The sequence below is a fragment of the Moschus berezovskii genome, chromosome 22 (genome assembly GCF_049115385.1).
Source record: "Moschus berezovskii isolate FMDL1 chromosome 22, NW_MosBer_1.0, whole genome shotgun sequence".
Classification (NCBI taxonomy): Eukaryota; Metazoa; Chordata; class Mammalia; order Artiodactyla; family Moschidae; genus Moschus; species Moschus berezovskii.
The window spans coordinates 9,635,807-9,654,534 of NC_142481.1; the positions used below are offsets into that span (position 1 = coordinate 9,635,807).

General features: G+C 45.2%; 1 protein-coding gene across 6 annotated transcripts in view; it reads right to left on the minus strand.

Moving 5' to 3' along the window:
* SAE1 (SUMO1 activating enzyme subunit 1) overlaps positions 1-5,603 on the minus strand; it is a 60,701-nt gene extending 55,098 nt beyond the window's left edge. For all 6 annotated transcript variants that reach the window (XM_055411770.2, XM_055411768.2, XM_088830894.1 and 3 more), the window contains exon 1: positions 5,389-5,603. In XM_055411770.2, the coding sequence (XP_055267745.1) occupies positions 5,389-5,486 (98 nt within the window). In that variant the 5' untranslated portion in view covers positions 5,487-5,603. The remainder of the gene's footprint in view (positions 1-5,388) is intronic.
* Between the last annotated feature and the right edge of the window lie 13,125 nt (positions 5,604-18,728).

The following is an 18,728-nucleotide window of genomic DNA, read 5'->3' on the forward strand; positions in this document are numbered from 1 at the left end:
ACTTCCCAGGCAAGAATACTGGAGTGGGTTGCCATGCCCTCCTCCAGGGGACCTTCCCGACCCAGTGATAGAACTCAAGTCTCCTGCATCTCCTGCACTGGCAGGTGGATTCTTACTGCTGAGACACCAGGGAAGACCCACAGTACAGTACTTGTCATTTAAATCTATGATCCTGCTCAATCCAATTGCCTATTCATTATACTTACTCAAATGTCTTGTCAGAATCCAAGATACAACTTAAGGCTGTTCCCCACCTCAATCTGCTTGGGCAAACCTGCTCCTCCCACGGTCTAGCTTGTCCTTCTGGAGCTTCCTCGCATCCCACTGACACCTGCTATATCTTATTTATCACAACCCATTTCCTATTTAGTTCCTTGTGTCTTCTGTTGCTGTAACTTACATTTGTCAAATAATGGTAGTTAGAATTCATTGAATGCTTTCTGTGCATGGACCCTATTCGTGCTTCATTTCATTTACCAATTAAAAAAAATGTTTTTTTGGCTGCACTGTACGGCATATTTTTGGGATCTTAGTTCCCCAACCAGGGACTGAACCCGGGTCCTTCGCAGTGAAAGCCAGAAGTCCTAACCACTGGCCCACCAGGGAAGTCCCATCTTTCTCAAAAATCTTATAATGTAGATTCTGTTATTTTCATTTGATAGGTGAGAAAACTGAAGCACAGAGAAGTTAAGAAATGTATCCAAGGTTAGATAACTAAGAAGTTCTGGACTCAAACTCAACTATTAACCACTAAAAATGGATCCTTATATGAAACCACCAGGACTGACCTCCAGTACAGGCTCAGTCACTTTCATGACAACTAGGTGCCCATGGAACCAACAGAAGTGCTGTCTCAACAGCAGCTGTGTAGGATAATGAGTGTTTCAAAACAGCGAAGTTTTTGGGAGTCCCAATCCTGTAAGGTTAAAACTTCAACGCTGAGTCCTTAAAGATTTAGTCACACTCACCCCTCCTTCATGCACATGTGGGACCGAAGGCCAAGGAACTGTGTGACTCACCCGAGGCCAGAGAGCCCGTGAGCAGAGCTGAACCCAGGTTTCTGGACTTCCCAGGTCTTTGCAGCATACAACCATTCCCTCCACTCAACAAAGCACTGGGAATTTCAGAGACCAGTCAATACCCACATCTCAATTATCGGACATTTCAAGCACCTACCCTCACAGAGCTTATCTTCTACTTCTCTCTTCCCAGGCATCCTCCTTCCTCACTCTCAGACAGGGGATAAACGGGCCTCTGGCGCGAAACACAGTGCAAAAACTACTGAAGCATATGGTCTGAGAACAATCAGGGCTGCCAGCTTCAACGCTCTCCTTCATGTTACTTTAATTCAAAGAATGAGCCCCCACAGGGTGGCAAATGAGCTATCATGGAAACCGGCAGTGAACCTAAAGTTACCAGCTTAGACAGAAGTCCCACTCCTTTTATTTACTTGGTGTGTGACCTTGGGAGCTGGCTCCCTTCCCTGAACCTCAACCACAACATGGGCTGGGCACACAACAAGAGCTGCAAACTCACATGCTTAGGGCTGGACAGTTCCATCAGTGATTGAAGCAGAGCTGATGGAGACGATGGCCACATAAGCTCTCTGTAAGACAGGCAGCCTCCACTTCGATCCAACCGATCATAGGGATGTCTGACCTTACTGTTTGTCTGACCTTAACTACTTTTCAAAAGACAGAAATCAGAAACTGTGACATCCCCATATGTGGGGAGCATGGGGAGTGGTTGGGAGACAGAGACATTTTCCCAACTTCTCGTTAAAAAATTCCAACATACAGAAAAATAGAAAGGAGAGTTAATATTTTGCCCTGCTGACTTTACCCATGTGCTGACAAGGCAGCACTTCACACCTTTATCTTGCAGCTCCAAAAATATGATGTTCTCCTTTATAACCACACTACTATCACATCTAGAAAATAATTCCCCAAATCGTCTAACAGGACTGAGTACTCAAATTTCCCTTATTGTCTAAAAGACTTTTTTTTAGAGCTTTCTTTTTGAACCAGGATCCAATTAGGATCACACCGTGCATTTGGCTCCACCATTTTACTCTCTTAATTGAGAACAGTCCCACTGTTTGCTTTTTCCAAGACACTGACCTCTGGAAGAGAACCAGGGCAGCTGTCTTGTAAAATGTCCCACATGCTGGACATCTCATCATTACCTCAAGTGTCCTTTAACCTGTTTCCGTTCTCTAAAAACATGATTAGGGTAAAAGATACTTGGTAGGAAAACATCAAAGATGATGCATTGTGGTTCTTATTTCATCCTATCAGAAGATACATTATTAAATATTTCTAAGTGAGGTCGATTTTATTCTTTCCATGCTAAAATTGTCCCAAATTTGGCCAATTCTTTTTGATGCTGGCAACTAATTTCAAAAAAATTAAAACACCATATGAGAGATACACCCCAGCTTTTAACCTCCAGACTGTATGAGTTCCCCTGAAGGCCATTTTTATTATGATTTCTCTCCCTTACAATTCTCTGACAACCCTGGTCCAACATAACAGAGTCAGAGGCAAACCTGTAGCCAGAATGCAGTTGTTGATTCCCAGGCTGCTTTCTATTTCACGAAGCTACCCCAGTCTCCGAAGGTCTCCTATCCCACCTGGAGTTCCCTTAGAGACGAATCAGTTTGCCTTGTGGTGCTTCCTTCCTTTCTGAACAGAGGAAACCATTGCCTTCCTTCTCCAAAGAGCTGCTATGAGACTCGAGAGCATTTTATCAACTCTGTAAGACTGTCTACAAACCTATAGCTTTCAAATGATAGGTAACCCCTTCCTTCCCCCAGGACCCTCAGCCAATCCTTTTCAGGTTCTCCACTGAGTTCAGTACATCTCCACTTCCTCAGAATAACTCCGATCTCCCAAGAATTCCTTACCCTGACTCTGATTTGCCCCTCAGGTCTTCTCTCCCTCAAGAGCCCCCATCCATTCTTTGTTGCCCCTCAGATAAATCATTGGTTCCTAAGCCTCTGACAGCTCCCTAATTCTAGTTTAATCCTCACTGACACTACACCACTTCAAATAAGACCTACCTGCTGTTCCCAACCCCTTGGATCAACCCTTCCAGAACACCTAGGATTCGTGCCCCAATTCTTTAGGACCTCCTAACACTTCAATCCTTCAGTCAGGAGACCCTAAGTTCAATCCAACCCACCTATGTCTTCAGGCCCATTCTCATTATTTAATTACCAATCGTCTACTTCAGGAGCCTCCAACCCCTAGACCAATGCTTACTAATACCTCATGATGTACCCTTCTTCACAATCACAGAAGATTCCAGAATGAACCTGAAGTAGCCTCCACCTCACCCCCAGCACACACACTCTCACCAAAAAATTCCACAAGCTCTCACCCCTCAAATTAAATTCTCGTGACCTGCCTGCCTCCCCAATCCTTTTATCAACTAATTCTCCACTCTGTACTCCCTCACATCACATAACCACTCCCCATCACTCAGACCTCATCACTGAACTCAACCACTCTCATACTGCTACTTATATGTCTAGTAAACAGCTAAAACCTAACTCCAAAAGCGAACTCCAATTCTTCCACACCTCCAGTTTCCCCACCTCGCTCAGTAAAGGCACTGCCATCTTTCCACTTGCTTAGGCCCAAAACCTTGGAGGCATCCTTGAGTTCTTGGTTTCACACCCCACACATTGAATCCTTCAGCAAAGCCTCTCCCCTCTACCTTCAAATTATAAGAATCTATATTTGACCCCTAGAGTTCCAAGCCATCACTACTTCCGTCTCAAGAGGATTACCACAGCTACCTCCTACACAGAATCCTTCCTCCCACTTCTGCACACTTGAACAGAGAAGAGTGATCCTTTTCGAACACAAAGCAGATTGTGTTACTCCTCTGCTCAAAACTCTCCAACAGGTTCCTCAGCACTTAGTATTAAAAAACTTCCCCTGATTTGGTTCCAGCCACTTCTGTTGCTCTATTTTGCCAAGCATGCCCTGGCCTCCAGGATTTTGCTGTTCTCTGTGCTTGAAAGGTCCTTAGAGATGACCACACGGCTCTTTGGCTCTCCCTTGAATACAGAACCAAAGCTCAGTGTTACCTCTCAGATAACTCCCCTGGTCACCCTATCAAAGCAGCTCTCCCACTAACACAACACTGTAAAGCAACTATACTCCATGAAAAAAAAAATAAAACAAAACAGGGTTTCCCTGGTGGCTCAGTGGTGAAGAACCCATCTACCAACGAAGCAGACATGGATTCAATCCCTGATCCAGGGAAGATTCTACATGCCACGAAGCAACTAAGACTGTGCACCACAACTAAGCCCGTGCACCACAACTAAGCCCTAGCTCTAGAGCCCAGGAGACACAACTAATGAAGCCTGAGAACCCTAGAGACCCTGCTCTGCAACAAGAAAAATCGCCCACAGAGCAAGGAAGACCTAGCACAACCAAAAATAATTTAATTTTAAAAATAGCTCTTCCACCTCACCATCCTCTTTTCCTGCTTTATTTTTTCTCCCTGGCTCTTGCATTGCCCAATATTTTGCTATTTCTTTAGGTTTACTGCCTTCCCCACAAGAATGTAGTCTCCACCTGGGCAGAGTCTGCCTAGTTAGTTCACTGACTGCCGCTCAGTGCCTACAACGGTGTCTGTGGTAGGTGCTCAATAAGTATCTGATCCAATCCATCACCTCTTTCAAAGACTATATCCCCTCCGAAAACTACACGCCCAAGACCAAGGCATGCCCAATCCTGTCCTCTCTGGAGGCATCCCCAGATCTACACATAAGTAGCCTCTTTGGGTACCTCCAGAGCCCTGAGACACTCCGAGCCTCTCGGGATGCCCACTTGATATAAAGTGCTCCAAAATTCCTCAAAAAAAAAAAACAAAAACACTCATTCTTTCAGACTGGCCCACCACTTAGAGGCCACAAGAATGAATGCAAGTTCGCAGTTCTTTGGCTTGCCAGTCTGCCCCAGGGTCCAGCCGAGACGAGGTTCCTGCTACCTATGAATGAATCAACTATGCCCCCCCACTTCACCGCTTCCAGGCATTCCTCCCCCCTCCTATTCCCTAAGCCCGCAACCCCGATCCAAACCCCACCATCACTCCTTTCGGGCGTCGAGTCCCTGAACCGCCCCTTCGGCCGCCAACCCCTCGGAAAAACCCTCTCACCACCTGGGACGTCCCTGCTTCCCAAAGCTTCTGAGGAAGCAGACCAAATTTACCCCTCCATTCCTCTCAGGAGAGAGCCCAACCCTAACACGACTCCCACCTCCTCGTTTCAAATTAAACCGTCCGGCTCCCCGAAGGCCGCCAACGCCTCAGGCCAGACGCCCCCTACAGATCCTCAACCCCCAATCCCCCACAAACCGCACCAGCCCTGACCGTTTCTGGGCCTCCAATCCCCAAAGACGGATCTGCCGGTCATACTGGGCCGCCTCCTCCTCGCTGATACCGCCGCCCGCCTCCTCCTTCTCTACCATGGCGCCGGCTCTAGCTGCCTGAGCTCTGTTCCGCTCCCGGCAACCGCCGGCCGGCCCCACACGCCGCCAACCGCCGCCGCCGGCCGCGCGCCCCGGAGGCGTCTGCGCCTGCGCCACGGACTGCGCCTGCGCAGAACCTCCTCCAGCGCCCCACCCCCACCCCGCCCGGGAGTCGAAACCACGTGGACCTCGTGGCCCGCCTTCGCCTCCAAGGCGGGCGGGAGGCAGCCAGTCACGTGACGGAGTCTGTGGCCAATCCTGGCCAAAAATCCCCGCGGCTTCTAGCCCCACGGCACTAGCCAGGTGGTCCTTTGGAAAGGAAAGGGAAGTGAAGTCGCTCAATCATGTCCGACTCTTTGCGACCCCATGAACCGTAGCATAACAGGCTCCTCCGTCCCTGGGATTTTCCAGGCAAGGGTACAGCAGTGGGATGCCATTTCCTTCTCCAGAGGATCTTCCCGATCTCCAGGGATCGAACCCGGGTGTCCCACACTGCAGGCAGACGCTTTACCGTCTGAGCCACCAGGGCAGCCCGATGGTCGTTTATGTGGCTGTAAATTCAGCAAATGAAATCTGCTGAATCCTGGCAACGCGGGCGTTGTGAAATAGAGTCGCGAGTGAAACAGACAAAGCCCTGCCCTCATGGAGCTTACATTCTACTGAAGAGATCCCAAAGGGGGAAAGGTGGGGGGGTGGGAGTCGGGCCCTCAGTAAATGTTTTGGAGAAAAGTAAAACAGAATATGGGACTAGAGGGTGACAGGAGTGGCCAGAAGAGGTCTCTCAGAGAAGGCGACATTGAGCAGAGAGCTGAAGGAGCTGCAATAACAAGCAATGTAGATAACTGGGAGATGGAGTATTTCTTGGGGTGGTGGGGCCAGCAGGTGCAAAAGCCCTGAAGCTGGCACATGTGTCATATTTGAGGAGCTGTGGAGAGGGGAGGGCAGATGGAGCAGAGTGAGAGGTAGCAAACTGGCACAAGATTAAATCATAAAATGAAGCCAGTGGGAAATCACTAGGACTTTTTTGTTGTTTAGTCACTAAGTTGTGGGGTTTCTCTCTGAGTTCAGTCGGTAAAGACTCTGCCTGCAATGCAAGAGACCAGGGTTTGATTCCTCGGTCGGGAAGATCCCCTGGAAAAGGAAATGGCATCCCACTCCAGTATTTTTGCCTAGAGAATTCCATGGACAGGTAAGCCTGATAGGTTACAGCCCATGGGGTTTGCAAGAGTGGGACACAACTTAGCAACTAAACCACCACCACCAGTAAGTTGTGTCTGACTCTTTGCAACCCCAAGGAATGTAACTTACTAGTCTCCTCTGTCCGTGGAATTTACCAGTCAAGAATGCTGAAGCGGGTTGCCATTTCCTTCTCTAGGGGATCTTCCCAACCCAAGGATTGAACCTATGTCTCATGCGTTCGCAGGCGGATTCTTTAGCGCTGAGCCACCTGGAAAGCCCCATGTAGGACCTTATAAGCTAGTAATAGTTCATGTGTACTTAGGCACAGTGCCTTTTTATTACTCATTCTACAAATATTTATTAATAAATTGTCAACCACCAATCTTTGTGCTAGGGATAGAACAGTGAAAAAGAAAAAACTATCTGCCCTCTCATGGAGCTTAAATGGGCTTTACGTGGACTATTTCTCTAACCTTTGGAAGAGTAGATACATTCTTTAATATTCTCATTTCATAGCTGAGGAGTATGAGATCCAGCAAAGTTAAGTATTAGTGGCCCAAACAAAGTCTTATTATCTTAGGAGTAGTGAAGCTAGGAATCAAATCCAGGCCCACATGCTTGCTCAGGAAGTTACACTTCTGATGTTACATTAAGCTCTTACTATGTTCTCTGACCTAGTGGTAAAGAACCTGCCTGCCAATGTGGGAGACATAAGAGACATGGGATCAATTCCTGGGTCGGGAAAATCCCTTGGAGGAGGGCATGCAACCCACTCCAGTATTATTGCCTGGAGAATCCCATGGACAGAGGAGCCTGGCAGGGCTACTGTCCACTGGGTCTCAAACAGTCAGACACAACTGAAGCAACCTAGCACATAGTCACATGCACACACATGTTCTATGACCTTGCCCAGTGAGGTACATTCTCTATGAACCTCAGAGATAGGGGAAGATATTTCTTCCCCTTTTGCAATATGACTCTGGGATTCAGAAAAGTGCAATACCTACTGTGTTGGTTATGGTTATGGAACAAAATTATATAGACATTTAAGGACTTACAAAAACAGATATTTGTTATCTCTTAGAGTTTCTGTGGATCAGGAATTCAGGAGCAGTTTGGCAGGGTAGTTCTGGCTCAAGGTTTTTCATAGGGACGAAGTCAGATGGCAGCTGGGGCTACAACTTTCTGATGGCTTGGGGTGGGGGGAGATCTCCTTCCAAAATAACTCACTCACGTGGCTGGCAAGTTGATGTTGGCTGATGGCTGGGGACCTCAATTCCTCTCCCTCTGGGACTATCCACCAGCCTGCTAGAGTGTCTTCATGACATACCGACTGGCATACCCCAGAGCAAGTGATCCTCAGAGCCACTTTGAAAGTCACGCGTTCTCACCAGTATGCTACTGGCCACTTACTGGCCAGCTCTGTTCATTGCGGGAGGGGATTATACATGGGTGTGAATACTAGAGGGCAGAGATCATTTGGGCACCATCCTGAAAGCAAGTTACTCCACTGACTACACATCTTGCCCTGTGAAAACATGGTGAACAAAGGAAACACCTGCCCTGTGTGGTGCTGACACTCTAGTAGGGAGGACAGACAGTACTTCATCAAAGGCATTCACTAATGCAACTACTCAACAAATATTTACCAAATCCCAACTATGTATTCAACTTTGGGCCAGGCCCTGGGGATACAATCATGATAAACGTGGACACACTCCAGGGAACTCCAGTGGTTAGGCCTCCACGCTTGCTGTCTGGGGAACTAAGATCCCACAAGCCTTGTGGTATGGCAAAAATATTTAAAACTTTAGGGCTTTCCTGGTGGCTCACTTGTTAAGAGTCCACCTGCCAATGCAGGGGACATGGGTTCGAGCCTTGATCTGGGAAGATCCCATATGCGTCAGAGCAACTAAGCCCATTCACCACAACTACTGAACCTGTGCTCTAGAGCCTGAGAGCTGCAACTACTGAGGTCTCGCACCCTAGAGCCAGTGCTCTGCAACCAAAGAAGCCACTGCGATGAGAAGCCCACTCACTGTAGCTGCAGAGTGACCCCGGCTCACTGCAACTAGAGAAAAACCCTCATAGGAACAAAGACCCAGCACAGCCAAAAACAATTAAATATAATTTTTTAATTAAAAAAAAGAAATAGAACTTTGAGAAAGAGAAAAGAAAAGGGAGATATGACAGTATCTGAGTTAATGTAGGAGTAGGAGTCAGGAAAAGATATTTTGAGAATGTAAACTTTCAGCTTTACTCCATGGAAGGAAAGTTATGACCAACCTTGATAGTATATTAAAAAGCAGAGACATTACCTTTGCCAACAAAGGTCCGTCTAGTCAAGGCTATGGTTTTTCCCGTGGTCATGTATGGATGTGAGAGTTGGACTGTGAAGAAAGCTGATCGCCGAAGAATTGATGCTTTAGAGCTGTGGTGTTGAAGAAGACTCTTGAGAGTCCCTTGGACTGCAAGGAGATCCAACCAGTCCATTCTAAAGGAGATCAATCCTGGGTGTTCATTGGAAGGACTGATGCTAAAGCTGAAACTGCAATACTTTGGCCACCTCATGCGACGAGCTGACTCACTGGAAAAGACTCTGATGCTGGGAAAGGTTGGGGGCGGGAGGAGAAGGTGACGACGGAGAATGAGATGGCTGGATGGCATCACCAACTCTCTGGACATGAGTTTGAGTGAACTCCGGGATTCGATGATGGACAGGGAGGCCTGGCGTGCTGTGATTCATGGGGTCGCGGAGAGTCGGACACGACTGAGCGACTGAACTGAACTGAAACTTTCAGCTGAGATTTTCACTCGATAAAGGTTGAAACTACCTAACCAGCGAACGAACCCCAAGCTGAGAGCATGGCTTCCCCTGCCAAGACCTAGAGTCTAAGTTAATTCTCTTTGTCTGACTCCTTGAGAGTCTCTCCTTGGCCCTCACCACCGCCTCTCCCTCCCAGACTTTCTGCGGGAGGGGTAAAACATGTCCTCAAATCCTCTGATATTCTTCATTTGTATTGGGAGGGAGGGGAGGAATCTAGATCTCCTGTCCTTGAATCTGTGCTCTATGGCTGCTTGTTGACTACAATATGATAGAAGTGAATGCTGGGCCAATGTTTGGGTCCAGACCTTAAGAGATGGGCAGCCTCCCTTCGAAAAAGCAAAACTTTGAATTATCATAGGACCCAGCAATACCATTTGCAGAGACTCAAACAGATATTTGTATGCCAATCGTTATGACAACAATTATTCACAAAAACCAAATGTCAAACAACCCAATCCGTCCATCAAGTGATGAATGGGTAAACAAAATGTGGTAAAACAATACAGTGAAAAAATATTCACCCATAAAAATGATGAACCACTGATACAGGCTATGACTTGGATGAACCTTGAGAATATTATGCTAAGTAAAAGAACCTAGGCACAGAAGGTGATGAAAGAGGAACTAGGCAGTGGTGGTGGTTGCGTGACACTTAATGTACTTAACTCCATTGAATTGTACATGTGAAAATGATTTAAAAATAAAAAATGACTAAAATTTTCAAAAATTAATAGTGTAATATACCCAATCACTGAATTGTACACTTTATTTTTTAAAATATTTATTTATTTATTTGGCTGCTTCAGGTCTTAGCTGTGGCACGCAGGATCTAGTTCCCTGACCAGGGATCGAACTCTGGCCTCTTGCATTGGGAGTGCAGAATCTTAGCCACTGGAACACCAAGGAAGTGCATGAATTGTACACTTTAAATGAGTGAATTGCATAGTGTGTGAATATCTCAGTGAAGCTGATTTTTTAAAAAGGAAGTGTTCAACTTCCACTATCTGTTTCTTGGGATGCTTGTTCTTAACCCCAGCTTCCACACTAGTAGAAGCCAGAACAGCCTATGGAGAAGTCTTACATAGAAAGGGACCAAAGCTTCTGACTCTCGGCCAGGCCGACAGCTCCAGCCAAAAACCAGCATCATCTTTCTGGCCGTGTGAGTGTGCCATCTTGAAAGAAGATCCTCTGGCAGAAAATTACCCCAGAGGGAGCAGAGAGAAGCTATTCTTGCCAAGCTCTGCCCAAAGTACTGAGCTATAAGTAAAATAAATGTTTACTAATAGGAAAAGGAGTATGTCAAGGTTGTATATTGTCACCCTGCTTATTTAACTTATATGCAGAGTACATCATGAGGAACGCTGGGCTGAAAGAAGCACAAGCTGGAATCAAGATTGCTGGGAGAAATATCAATAACTTCAGATATGCAGATGACACCACCCTTATGGCAGAAAGTGAAGAGGAACTCAAAGGCCTCTTGATGAAAGTGAAAGAGGAGAGTGAATAGGTTGGCTTGAAGCTCAATATTCAGAAAACGAAGATCATAGCGTCTGGTCCCATCACTTCATGGGAAATAGATGGGGAAACAGTGGAAACAGTGTCAGACTTTATTTTTTGAGGCTTCAAAATCACTGCAGATGCTGATTGCAGCCAGGAAATTAAAAGACGCTTACTCCTTGGAAGGAAAGTTATGACCAACCTAGATAGCATATTAAAAAGCAGAGACATTACTTTGCCAACCAAGGTCCGTCTAGTCAAGGCTATGGTTTTTCCCGTGGTCACGTATGGATGTGAGAGTCGGACTGTGAAGAAGGCTGATCGCCGAAGAATTGATGCTTTTGAACTGTGGTGTTGGAGAAGACTCTTGAGAGTCCCTTGGACTGCAAGGAGATCCAACCAGTCCATTCTAAAGGAGATCAATCCTGGGTGTTCATTGGAAGGACTGATGCTAAAGCTGAAACTCCAATACTTTGGCCACCTCACGCAATGAGTGGACTCACTGGAAAAGACTCTGATGCTGGGAAGGATTGGGGGTGGGAGGAGACGGGGACAACAGAGAATGAGATGCCTGGATGGCATCACTGACTCGATGGACATGAGTTTGAGTGAACTCCGGGAGTTGGTGATGGACAGGGAGGCCTGGCGTGCTGTGATTCATGGGGTCGCAAAGAGTCGGACACGACTGAGGGACTGAACTGAACTGAACTGATGAACTCCCTGGCTGTCCAGTGGTTAAGACTCGGCAGCTTGCAGTGCCGGATCATGAGTCCAATTCCTGGTCCGGGAACTAAGAACCAGAAAGCCCTTTGGCACAAGTTTGCTGACACTTGCTACAGAGCATTAGAAAACCTGAATATTCTCCCCACCCAATTCTCTCTCTTCTTAAACTCTCCCTTATCCCCAACCCCAGCTTCCTTTCTCTTTCTAACTCTGGTTCTCTTTCTCTGCTGAAAGTGGTATAAAAATAAATAGAAACTTCGAGAAGTGTTGTCAAGGGAAAGAAGAAGGAGCTACAATAGTGTCTGATTTAGTGTAGGAGTCAGGAAAGAGTATTCTGAGAATGCGAACTCACTCTCCATCTCTCTGAATTTAGTCTCTCTGATGGGTTCATTCATTTACATTTCCCTGGGGACATCTTCAATGCCTGCTTCCCTGGTGGCTCAGATGGTAAAGAATCTACCTGCAGTGTTGGAGACCCAGGTTTGATTGATGGGTGGGGAAGATACCCTGGAGAAGGGCATGGTAACCCACTCTAGTATTCTTGCCTGGAGAATCTCATGGACAGAGGAGCCTGGAGAGTTACGGTCCATGGGGTTGCAGAGAGTCGGACACGACTGAGAAACTAACAGTAGGCCTCAATGCCCAGCCCATGCTAGGCAGTACGTAACCTGTAGGGGGAGTGTTTTGTACTGTGGGTTTAGGGAACATCTCTTAGAGGAAATGATAACCAAGTAAACAGGAGACAAAGGAGGAGAAGTCAGGTGACTGAGCCATGGTGACCCCAGGGGACAAAGCATCAATCAACAGGCAAAATAATGTTTTGTTTTGAACTGAGGTACAATTGACATACAACATTGAATTAGTTTAAAGTGTATAGTTGTTTGGCTTTTTTTTTAAGCCTGGAAATCTATTTGTTAATTGTAATATGTGATCATTGTGTGTGCTTAGCTGCTAGTACAGGGATTGAACCCGAGAGAACTCCGCATTGCAGGCGGAGACTCTTTAAGACTGAGTATATTCCACTGTGAGCACATATCACATTTTGCTTATCCCTTCATCCATCAATAGACATTTGGGTTGTTTCTACCATTTCGACTATAGTGAACAATGCAGCTGTGAACACTGGCGTACAAATATCTCTTTGAGACATAGTTTTCATTTCTCTTGGTAGGTACCCATGGGGCAATTTGCTTTTTAGCAACCCCTCATCAGAACAGCTGCCCAAACTGTGACAGAGTAACTTAAAGGGGGAGGAGAGCGGTTATTCAATACATCAGGCTCCTGGGTTTAAGGATTACATAATTACCTCCACCCAGGTGACTGCTCACCATTCACCAAGGCAGTAGTTCTCAATCCCACCTGTGCATTATGATTGTCTGGAGAGCTTTTTAGCGAAGACAATGCCCAAACCCCACCTTCAGAGACGGCTTAATTGGTTTAAGGTGGCGCTGAGGCCTTGGGATTTTTACCAAATGCTCCCCAGATGGTGCTAAAAGGCAGTCGGTGTGGAGGACTGTGGAACACAGATCTGTGTCTTGCTTCATTCTAGCCTGAATTATTCTCCTCCTCTTCCTGTTAGAACCACGTAACTCTTAGGGGTATTCAAAAGACATGGGGGGAGGTATGTGTGTGGCTGAGTACCTTCACTGTTGACCCAAAGCTATCACAACATTGTTAATCGGCCATAGCCCAATACAAAATAAAGTTTTTTAAAACTTAAATTAAAAAAAATAAATAGATAAAAGACATGGGGAGGGGGTGGAATTCCCTGGCCATCCAGCGGTTAGGACTCTGCACTTCCACTGCAGGGGGGCACAGATTCAATCCCTGGCTAGGGAAGATCCCACATGCCTAGTGGTTCAGCCATAAGTAAATAAAAGACAACAGATGGAGAGATAAATTAGGAGTTTGGGGTTAACATATACATGCTACTGAATATAAACTAGTTAAGATGGAAAAACAGTGGAAACAGTGTCAGACTTTATCTTTTGGGGGCTCCAAAATCACTGCAGATGCTGATTGCAGCCAGGAAATTAAAAGACACTTACTCCTTGGAAGGAAAGTTATGACCAACCTTGATAGTATATTAAAAAGCAGAGACATTACTTTGCCAACCAAGGTCCGTCTAGTCAAGGCTATGGTTTTTCCCGTGGTCATGTATGGATGTGAGAGTTGGACTGTGAAGAAAGCTGATCGCCGAAGAATTGATGCTTTAGAACTGTGGTGCTGGAGAAGACTCTTGAGAGTCCCTTGGACTGCAAAGAGATCCAACCAGTCCATTCTAAAGGAGATCAATCCTGGGTGTTCATTGGAAGGACTGATGCTAAAGCTGAAACTGCAATACTTTGGCCACCTCATGCCAAAGTTGAGACGAGTTGACTCACTGGAAAGGTTGGGGGCGGGAGAAGGGGACGACAGAGAATGAGATGGCTGGATGGCATCACCGACTCTGTGGACATGAGTTTGAGTGAACTCCAGGAGTTGGTGATGGACAGGGAGGCCTGGCGTGCTGTGATTCATGGGGTCGTGGAGAGTCAGACACGACTGAGCGACTGAACTGAACTGAACTGAACTGACAAGGACTCCCTGTATAGTACAGGGAACTATACTCAACATCTTGTAATAATCTGTAGAAGAAAAGATTCTGAACAACATGTATGACCGAATGACTCTGCTGCACACCTGAAACGAACACAACATTGTTAGCCAACTATACTTCAATTTGAAAAAATGACATGGGATTAAGCTCTGGGTATCTCTCATGGGTCTGTACAGCTTTTAATCACACTTTCTAAGCCATTCTGTAGACACAGTTTCTGCTGTTTAGAGTAGAAACTGTGAGAGTCAAAGGGTAACTGGAGTCTTTAAAACAAATATGTTTTAATAAAAGTGTACTATAATAAGGGGCTTCCCAGGTGGCACAGTGGTAAAGAATCCTATCCTATTTCCAAGTAAGCTCACATTCATAGGTAGTAGGGATTGAGATTTGAACATACCTTCTTGGAGACTCAATATGACCCGTAACACTCTGTACAGATGTAAATTCATCAGTCTGTATAATGTAATGTATGTACTATATTATATTATATTATATTCACGCATGCTCACCTGCTCAGTTGGGTCTGACTCTTTGTGACCCCACAGACTGTAGCCTGCCAGGCTTCTCTGTCCATGGGGTTCTCCGGGCAAGAATACTGGAATGGGTTGCATTTCCTTCTTCAGGGGATCTTCCCGACCCAGAGGCTGGACCTGAGACTCTTGCGTCTCCAGCATTGGCAGACAGATTCTTTAACACAGTGTATGTGTTAATCCCAAACTCCTAATGTTGTCCTCCTCTCCATTCCCTTTTGGTAACCATAAATTTGTTTTCTATGTGTGCATCTCTTTTGTTTTGTAAATTAGTTCATTTGTATCACTTTTTACATACACATAAACTATTTATTTCAGATTCTTTTCCCTTCTCATTTCGGTCAGTTCAGTTCAGTCGCTCAGTCGTGTCCGACTCTTCGCGACCCCATGAATCACAGCACGCCAGGCCTCCCTATCCACCACCAACTCCCGGAGTTCACCCAAACTCATGTCCATCGAGTCGGTGATCCCATCCAGCCATCTCATTCTCTGTCGTCCCTGTCTCCTCCCACCCCCAATCCTTCCTAGCATCAGGCTCTTTTCCAGTGAGTCAACTCATCGCATGAGGTGGCCAAAGTATTGGAGTTTACAAAATGATGAGCATAGGTCTTCTGCTATATGGTAAATCCTTGTTGGTTATCTGCCTATAAGATTATAATTGTTTAATTTGGATGATGTATACATGACTTTCATGTTATTCTTCCCTCTATTTTTGTGTATCTTTGAACTTTTCCAAAATAAAACTGTGGGTTTTTTCTTTTTTTAAACCTTGTTTTAAGTTCTAAATTCAAAGCTATTGCACTCTGCTGTGTTACTATTTTCCAATCAAAGGGGAAAATACCAATGACAGGATCAAATAACCTCTGTGGGGAAAATGCCAAAGACAGGATCAAATAACTTCTGCGTAGGAAAGATGTTTAGAAGTCATGGAATGACTGGGCAGCAAAGGGCTATATCAAGTATCTTTTGGATAAGACTTTGGAAATAAACACTTTTGCTGAGTTGCCTTGTGTTATTAAAGTGAACAAAGAATCCGTCTGCAATGTGGGAAACCTGGGTTCGATCCCCGGGTAGGGAAGATCCCCTGAAGGAGGGCATGGCAACCCACTCCAGTATTCTTGCCTGGAGAATCCCACGGACAGAGGAGCCTGGTGGGCTACAGTCCATGGGGTCACAAAGAGTCAGACACGACTGACTAAATTTACACACACATGGATCATAGGAAAATAAAGGAATCAAGCTCTTTTTTTTAATTTATTGATTTTTGGTTGTACTATGTCTTCATTGCTCCATGTGGACTTTCTCCAGTTGAGGTGAGCAAGATCGCTTATCCTCTGTACCACCAGGAAAGTCTCAGTGAAACTTTTTTGAGTTGCAGAAACAGACCCGGAGCTTTAAATGATTTGTTTTTTTATTGGAGGCTAATTATTTTACAATATTATGTTGGTTGGTTTTGCCATACATTGACACGTACATGAATTCCCCCTCTTGAACCCCCCTCCCACCTCCCTAATCCCTTTATCCTCCCTCTGGGTCAACCCCGCACACCAGCCCCGAGCATCCTGTAACATGCATCGACCCTGAACTGCTGATTTGTTTCACATATGACAACATACATGTTTCAATGCCATTCTCCCAAATCATCCCACCCTCACCCTCTCCCACAGAGTCCCAAAGACTGTTCTATACATCTGTGTCTCTTTTGCTGTCTCGTATACAGGGTTATCATTTGCATCTTTCTAAATTCCATATACATGCGTTAGTAAAATGATTTGTTAATATATTGACCTTGAAATTGACCTTAAAGATCCAGGGCATGTGCTTATTTGCATTTGTCTGGAGAGTGTCCTGAGTGAAATTTTACTCATGTGAAATTCACATAACATAAAATATTTTGTACTGCCAAGGAATACCCCAAATTAACCATTTTTAAAGAGACCAATTTGGTGGGGGAGGGATAAATTGAATGTTTGGGACTGAACATATGTACACCACTATATTTAAAATAGAAAATCAACAAAGATCTATTATGTAGCACAAGTAATCCTGCTTAATACTCTGAAAAAACCTAATTGGAAAAAGAATTTGAAAAAAAATTTTAAATGTATATGTATAACTGAATCACTTTGTTGTATATCTGAAATCAACACAACATTATGGAATTAATGTGAAGTCAAGTGGGCCTCAGAAAGCATCACTACGAACAAAGCTAGTGGAGGTGATGGAATTCCAATTGAGCTATTTCAAATCTTGAAAGATGATGCTGTGAAAGTGCTGCACTCAATATGCCAGCATATTTGGAAAACTCAGCAGTGGCCACAGGACTGCAAAAGGTCGGTCCTCATTCCAATCCCCAAGAAAGGCAATGCCAAAGAATGCTCAAACTACCGCACAATTGCACTCATCTCACACGCTAGTAAAGTCATGCTCAAAATTCTCCAAGCCAGGCTTCAGCAATATGTGAACCGTGAACTCCCAGATGTTCAAGCAGGTTTTAGAAAAGGAAGAGGCACCAGAGATCAAATTGCCAACATCCGCTGGATTATGGAGAAAGCAAGAGAGTTCCAGAAAAACATCTCTTTCTGCTTCATTGACTATGCCAAAGCTTTTGACTGTGTGGATCACAATAAACTGTGGAACATTCTGAAAGAGATAGGAATACCAGACCACCTGACCTGCCTCTTGAGAAACCTGTATGCAGGTCAGGAAGCAACAGTCAGAACTGTACATGGGACAACAGTCTGGTTCCAAATAGGAAAAGGAGTATGTCAAGGCTGTATATTGTCACCTTGCTTATTTAACTTATATGCAGAGTACATCATGAGGAACGCTGGGCTGGAAGAAGCACAAGCTGGAATCAAGATTGCCAGGAGAAATATCAATAACCTCAGATATGCAGATGACACTACCCTTATGGCAGAAAGTGAAGAGGAACTAGAAAGCCTCTTGATGAAAGTGAAAAAGGAGAGTGAAGAGGTTGGCTTGAAGCTCAATATTCAGAAAACAAAGATTATGGCATCTGGTCCCATCACTTCATGGGAAATGGAAAAACAGTGGAAACAGTGTCAGACTTTATTTTTTTGGGCTCCAAAATCACTGCAGATGCTGATTGCAGCCATGAAATTAAAAGACGCTTACTCCTTGGAAGGAAAGTTATGACCAACCTTGATAGTATATTAAAAAGCAGAGACATTACTTTGCCAACAAAGGTCCGTCTAGTCAAGGCTATGGTTTTTCCCGTGGTTATGTATGGATGTGAGAGTTGGACTGTGAAGAAAGCTGATTGCCAAATAATTGATGCTTTTGAACTGTGGTGTTGGAGAAGACTCTTGAGAGTTTCTTGTACTGCAAGGAGATCCAACCAGTCCATTCTAAAGGAGATCAATCCTGGGTGTTCATTGGAAGGACTGATGCTAAAGCTGAAACTGCAATACTTTGGCCACCTCATGCGATGAGTTGACTCACTGGAAAAGACTCTGATGCTGGGAAAGGTTGGGGGCGGGAGGAGAAGGGGACGACAGAGAATGAGATGGCTGGATGGCATCACCGACTCTGTGGACATGAGTTTGAGTGAACTCCGGGAGTTGGTGATGGACAGGGAGGCCTGGCGTGCTGTGATTCATGGGGTCGTGGAGAGTCGGACACGACTGAGCGATTGAACTGAACTGAACACAACATTTTAAATCAGCTATAGTTTAATCTAAAATACAAATAAAAAAAATAAAGTGACCAGTGACATTTAGTACAGCCACCACTGGCAACCACCACTTCTATTGAGTTCCAAAACACTTCTCTTATTCCAAAAGTGTTGGTATGCGTTTATCTCCTAGAGTCTACCATGACTTTGCTATGTACATAATTCCTAAAGAACTGGAAAAGTTCAGCAT